This window comes from Pongo pygmaeus, chromosome 12 (assembly GCF_028885625.2).
Source record: "Pongo pygmaeus isolate AG05252 chromosome 12, NHGRI_mPonPyg2-v2.0_pri, whole genome shotgun sequence".
Taxonomy (NCBI): Eukaryota; Metazoa; Chordata; class Mammalia; order Primates; family Hominidae; genus Pongo; species Pongo pygmaeus.
In genome coordinates this window covers 77,910,868-77,918,063 of record NC_072385.2, presented here as the reverse complement: position 1 = coordinate 77,918,063, position 7,196 = coordinate 77,910,868, and the positions used below count along the sequence as shown (strand labels likewise).

Sequence of the window (7,196 nt, the reverse complement as noted above, 5' to 3'; positions counted from 1 at the left end):
AATCTTTAATATTTCAGAAGTATATCAACATTGCCTAACATGCTATTTTACACACAATATATAATCAATGTTTATTGACTTAAAAATCTTTGGTTTAGCCAGATAAATTTGTAATATTTTATGAACTAGTTAACCCTGAGTCATGAATTTACCTATTTTTTTTTTTTCTGGAGACGGAGTCTTGCTCTGTCGCCCAGGCTGGAGGGCAATGGCGCAATCTCGGCTCACTGCAACCCCCATTTCCCAGGCTCAAGTGATTCTCCTGCCTCAGCCTCCGGAGTAGCTAGGATTACAGGTGCCTGCCACCATGCCCGGCTAATTTTTGTATTTTTAGTAGAGATGGGGTTTTACCGTGTTGACTAGGCTGGTCTTGAATTCCTGACCTCAGGTAATCCACCCACCTCGGCCTCCCAAAGTGCTGGAATTACAGGCAAGAGCTTCTGTGCCCAACGTTTTTTTTTTTTTTTTTGAGACGGAGTTTTGCTCTTTTTGCCCAGGCTGGAGTGCAGTGGTGCGATCTCAGCTCACTGCCACCTCTGCCTCCCAGGTTCAAGAGATTCTCCTGCCTCAGCCTCCTAAGTAGCTGGGATTACAGGCGCCTGCCACCACGCCCGGCTAATTTTTGTATTTTTAGTAGAGACGGGGTTTCACCATGTTGGCCAGGCTGGTCTCGAACTCCTGACCTCAGGTGATCTACCCGCCTTGACCTCCCAAAGCGTTGGGATTACAGGTGTGAGCCACCATGCCTGGCCAGATTTACCCACATTTTTATAAGATTTAAAATTTTTTTTAGAGATAAGAGTCCTGCTATGTTGCCCAGGCTGGAGTACAGCAGCTATTCACAGGTATGATTGTTGCACACTACAGTGTCAAACTTCTGGGCTCTAGTGATCTTCCCACCTCAGCCTTCCAAGTAGTTGGGACTACAGGCACGTACCACTGAGTCCGGTGTATTTTTGTAAGATTTTAAAAAGGATTACACATTCTAAATTATGATGTACACATACCATTTACTTATGTGTGGAATTATAAGGTGATATTTTAAATGATGGGAATGAACAACTTGACATGTGTATCAGTAACCTCTAAACATCTATTTCAAACATTGATTAACCGAAAGTCATGATCCTTCAGCTCTTACACTAAGAACTTCCATACATTAGCGCAATATACATATTCAAAGTGACCTAGTTCAATTTGACAAGTAAATTTTTTTTTTTTTTTTTTTTTGAGACAGAGTTTTGCTCTTGTTGCCTGAGCTGGAGTGCAATGGCGCGATCTCGGCTCACTGCAACCTCCACCTCATGGGTTCAAGTGATTCTTCTGCCTCAGCCTCCTGAGTAGCTAGGATTACAGGCATGTGCCACCACGCCCGGCTAATTTTTGCATTTTTAGTAGAGACGGGGTTTCACCGTGTTAGCCAGGATGGTCTCGATCTCCTGATCTCATGATCCGCCCGCCTCAGCCTCCCAAAGTGCTGGGATTACAGGCATGAGCCACCATGCCCAGCCAATAATTTTTCTGTTTAGGTAAATTTGAAAAATATACATCATTACTACCACATTCATCCTAGTTAGAATCTCATTTATATTTATTCCACTATGTTTATGATTTGGTAACTAATTTGAAAGGCATTATATTATCAAAAGTGTATCAGATTAGCTCCCTCAACTCACTATATCTATTAACAGTTCTGAAGAAATAGGCACTGGCTTTGAATATGGCCTGTTCCAGTTTGTGAACCATTGTAGGCAAGTAAAGTTGTTGGGCAAAGAGGTGACCTGTAGGATGATTGAAGGTAAACTGTCACTACTGTATACAAAGAAGAAAAATAAGATGTAGGAAGAGATCCGTTATAATAACATATGACATATTCTATCTAAGCTTTTCATATATTTCAGAATTGTAAAACCAAAAGTATGTAATTTTTTCTAAGATGTATAAATGACTTAATAATAAATATTTCTTGATTTATAATGTAAATAAAATTAAACGAAGATGGGTTACTCGAATTAAAAAAATGGCATGTGTAAATGAGCATTTTAGTACAAATAATTAAAATGTATTTATATTATATATAAATCTACACAATGGAAGATACTACTAAAATGTTGCTCTACAGCACATCACCCTGGACAAAATAGAATTCTAGAATTCTCTTTAAAAAAAAAAAATCACTGAGAATTAGATGATGACTGTGAAATAGGTTCTCCCATTACAATACTACTTCTGTCATTCAAAGTTCTGACCACAGTTGTAGCTGGTGACTGAAGCACTTTACGAGAAAGCCTCATTCTTCCATCGGCTGGGTCACGTCCAAAGTATTTCACCTGTGTTAAAGAAACAGATCTTCCTTTAAAGTTACAGCATATTGAGTGACATCTAAACTAATAGACATTTAAATTTACATGGTCCAAATAAGGCAATGATTGTTTTTACTTGTTCACTGAAAGCATAGTTCAGTGCTAAGTGGAGGTATACACTTAATATATATAAATAGTCATTATAAAAAAGAAAAGAGACAGGGCAATTAGTTGTTCAACTATAATCTGCCGCTGAACTCATCTGTGCCTTTTTATTCTCACCAGGCCAAGTCCTTATACTGGGGGAACAGTCACAGGCATAGTGAATGATTCTAGACAAGTGCTTTGTGAGCCTAATTGTGTTATATACTATACAGGATTATGCTTAGGTCACTTGGATTTTCACTACTGCTCAAAGGACCATCACATTAGTGTTTATTTGGCTTCACCTTGGAAAATGAAAGTCAGGGACAAATGCGAAGGTTTAAAGTTCCTTCTGATGTGAAAACAACAACAAGAACAACAACAAATAAACCAAAAATTCAATCTTATACAGAGATACTGTATCTTAGCACTCATCTTCCCCTGGAGGCTACTTGGACAGTAAGACTACAGATTGGGAATAAACCAGAAACCTTAGTTACTCAGGTCATGGGTATTAGCGTAAGTGAAAGAGAACGTGGTGGAGCCCGAAAAAACTGACTGGCAATGACTTCTTTCATCCACTCATAAAGGACTACAAAGAAAGGGCCAATTTTGTTATACGAATTCTAGGCCTGAATAACATGGCTCTTACCAAGCTCAAAAACTTTAAGTAGTGGAGAAACAAAGTCTCACCTCCTCAAAGATGACATTCAAAGACTTCAACAAGTTACCTTATCAGAGTTCTTATGTCAGTCTCCAAATCATGGAGTCTGCATAGCTAACACTAACATGCTCATGTATTTTTTAAATGAACTAACGGTGACCACCATTTTGGCCAAGCTGCAAGCTCCTTGAGGGAAAGAATTGTGTCTTAAATCCTTAATGAGTCTGTTCAAGCAATTCTAAGATTAAAAATGAAGTACTGCATACAAATAAAAAACATCATAGATGGTGACTCTTCTTTCAACTTTTTGAAAAAAATGGAAGCTTCAAGAACAATTTACAACTTCAAGGCTAAAAGGTGGAATACAAGTACCTGAATTTCTTGGCCAACTTCTAATCCTAGGGCAGTAGGATGTCTAATCTGAAAAAAAAAAAAACAAAAAACCAACCATGTTAATCTATTAGTTGTTGTGCATAATTATGTAGTGTCCATGGAAGTACACATTTTTTCCTCAAGCTTTATTCGTTTTGCTGATTAAAAAAATCAGTTAGCGGCCGGGCACGGTGGCTCAAGCCTGTAATTCTAGCACTTTGGGAGGCCGAAGTGGGCGGATCAGGAGGTCAGGAGATTGAGACCATGCTGGCTAACACGGTGAAACCCCGTCTCTGCTAAAAATGCAAAAAATTAGCCGGGCATGGTGGCGGGCGTCTGTAGTCCCAGCTACTCAGGAGGCTGAGGCAGGAGAATGGCGTGAACCCGGGAGGCGGAGCTTGCAGTGAGCCGAGACCGCGACATTGCACTCCAGCCTGGGCGACAGAGCGAGAATCCGCCTCAAAAAAAAAAAAAAAAAAAAAAAAAAAAAAAAAAAAAAAAAAAATCAGTTAGCCGGGCATGGTGGCTCGAGGCTGTAATCCCAGCACTTTGGGAGGCCGGGGCAGGCAGATCACTTGAGCTCAGGAGTTCGAAACCAGTCTGACCAACATGGTGAAACCCTATCTCTACTAAAAATACAAAAACTAGCTGGGTGTCGTGGCACATGCCTGTAGTCCCAGCTACTCGGGAGGCTGAGGCAGGAGAATTGCCTGAATCTGGGCGGCAGAGGTTGCAGTGAGCTGAGATTGTGCCACTGCATTCCAGCCTGGGTGACAGAGTAAGACTCTGTCTCCAAAAAAAAAAAAAAAAAAATCAGTTAATTATAAAGATTTAAAATATTTAGAACATATTTAAAATATTTAGAACAAATTTTAAGAACATAAAAATTATCCAAAACAGGCTGGGTACAGTGGCTCACACCTGTAGTCCCAGAACTTTGGGAGGCCGAGGTGGAAGGACTGCTTAAACCAGACTGGGGAACGTGAAGATACCCCATTTCTACAAAAAAATCCAAAAAATTAGCCGGGTGTAGCGGTTTGTGGCTGGGGTCCCAGCTTCTCCAGAGGCTAAGGTGGGAGAATCACTTGAGCCTGGGAGGCTGAGGCTGCAGTGAGCTGTGATCATGCCACTATACTCCAGCCTGGGTGACAGAGCAAGACCCTGTCTCAAAACCCTCTCAAGTTGTAGATAACTACTGCTAACATTCCAATGAGTATCCCTTCAGATGTCTATTTAGTGTATGTGTACTACATTTATAAAAATGGACCCTCTGTGCTTACTGTATATCTTAAGGACATCTTTTTTTTTTTTTTTTTTTTTTGAGATGGAGTCTCGCTCTGTCATCCAGGCTGGAGTACAGTAGCATGATCTCCGCTCACTGCAACCTCCTCCTCCCAGGTTCAAGAGATTCTCCTGCCTCAGCCTCTCGAGTAGCTGGGATTACAGGTGCACGCCATCATGCCCAGCTAATTTTTTGTATGTTTAGTAGCCACGGGGGTTTGCCATGTTGGCCACGCTGGTCTCAAACTCCTGACCTAAAGTAATCCGTCCACCTTGGCCTCCCAAAGTGCTGGGCTTACAGGCATGAGCCACTGCACCTGGCCCAAGGACATCTTTTCATATCAAAAAATTAAGAATTACCATTAAGTTTCAAACTATATAGTTTATTTAAACAATCACCTAAAGACAATAATTTGTTTTAAATTCCAGTGTTCCAAATGTTAATGATTGATGAATACAGGAGAAAGATATATGAGGGTTTAGTGTATTATTCTTTCAACTTCTTTGTACATTAAAAACTTTTCAAAATAATAAGGTGAAAAAAAAATAAGTTGAAATGTAGCACAGGTCATGAATTCATCTACTCTAAATATCCTCTCCAAATAAAATCCTACAATGTCTAGGTCCATAGACATTTACCAAACACCCTCTAAAAAGTTTGTGCCAATTCACACCCCCATCAACAGTGTATGAAAATGTCCATCTTTTCTCTTATACACACTGAGAATTTTAAACTATCTGAAAGTTAAAACTGATATCTTAATTTCATTTGCATTTCAAAAATTGCTGCTGATATTAAATATCTTGGTTGACTTTTTATAAAAATAATTTGTTCATGTTCTTTACTTATTTTTCTATTGATATTCATCATTCTTACTGATTTACAAAAACCCTTTGTAAATTAAGCTTCTGTCATATGTTAAAGCATTTTTCCTTTAGGTTGCTGATTCTCTCTTAACCTTATTGAAATTTTTGCCATATAATTAAAAAATTATGGGGTCAAATTTTATAAGTTTATTTACTTTTTTGGCTTTGATATCATGTTGAGGAGTTCTCTACTACTAATCTTATTAAAACATCCAATTTTCCTCTAGTAAACCCTCCTGCCCCAACAAGATTATCTTTTCCTACCACCTTTTTTAAAAAGCACATTTAGCTCTTTGATCCAGACAGGATTTAGGTATAAAAATGAGTAGAGATCCTGTTTTAAGATAACCAGCTGTACCAACATAATTTATTAAATAATCTTTATTCACTGACTATAATACAACTTCTAGCATATATTATAATCCCATGTATATTATTTCTGGTTTTTGTTTTCTTGTTGCATGGATTATCTATTTCTGGGCCGGTAATATACTATTTTATTGTCTATGGCTTTATAATATATTTTAATATATGGTAAAACACACACTCTTTTTTTTTTTTTGAGACAAAGTCTCACTCTGTCGCCAGGCTGGAGTGCAGTGGCACAATCTCGGCTCACTGCATCCTTCGCCTCCCGGGTTCAAGTGATTCTCCTTCTTCAGCCTCCCGAGTAGCTGAGACTACATGCGCACGCCACCACGCCCAGCTAATTTTTGTATTTTTAGTAGACACTGGGTTTCACCGTGTTGTTCAGGATGGTCTCCTTCTCTTGACCTTGTGATCCACCCGCCTCAGACTTCCAAAGTGCTGGGATTACAGGCATGAGCCACTCCGCCCAGCCAATTTTTCTTTATGCTAAACAATGTAAAACTTTTTGCCAGCAGCATCTCTGCCACTTGTTTTCTCTGTTTAGGCTAGTAGTAGGCAAAGTGTATAATTCTTACCAACCTAGGTAATTTCAATACGGTGTTTCAAGGCAGTTATAAAAATGGTAACAATAACATCGTCTTTTTACCTTTCGTTGATCAAGCTGTGTGTTATGAAGCAGTACCGCAGTCATATTTGGATATAATTTTACCATTACACCAGTATCTCTACAAAAAAAAAAAAAAATAATAAGCCTGGTTAAAATAATAAGTATCTGTATATCCATTAACAAATAAAACATTATGTTTTCATATGAGGAAAAAGTAAAAAATGAAAAGAAACCATTCTAGCACGTTTTTAGAACTATAAAAAGTATACTTTTCAACTGAAAATATACCCTATAAATAAATATGTGTGAATCAAAGAATGAAGAAAAGATAAAGAAAAAACATGCAATAGAAAAGCTTTTAGAGCCAGGTGTGGTGGCTCACACCTGTAATCCCAGCACTTTGGCAGGCCAAGGCAGGCAGATCACGAGGTCAAGAGATCAATACCATCCTGGCCAACATGGTGAAACCCCGTCTCTATTAAAAATACAAAAATTAGCTGGGTGTGGTGGCGCGTGTCTGTAATCCCAGCTACTCAGGAGGGTGACGCAGGAGAATTGTTTGAACCCGAAAGGCAGAGGTGGCAGTGAG

General features: G+C 38.9%; 1 protein-coding gene across 2 annotated transcripts in view; it reads right to left on the bottom strand.

Moving 5' to 3' along the window:
• Positions 1-993: 993 nt before the first annotated feature.
• Positions 994-7,196, bottom strand: part of PNPT1 (polyribonucleotide nucleotidyltransferase 1) — a 56,993-nt gene continuing 50,790 nt past the window's right edge. For both annotated transcript variants that reach the window (XM_054473850.2, XM_054473851.2), the window contains 3 exons: positions 6,647-6,725; positions 3,484-3,531; positions 994-2,330 (listed from right to left, as the gene is read on the bottom strand). In XM_054473850.2, coding sequence (XP_054329825.1) covers positions 2,175-2,330; positions 3,484-3,531; positions 6,647-6,725 — 283 coding nt within the window. In that variant the 3' untranslated portion in view covers positions 994-2,174. The remainder of the gene's footprint in view (positions 2,331-3,483; positions 3,532-6,646; positions 6,726-7,196) is intronic.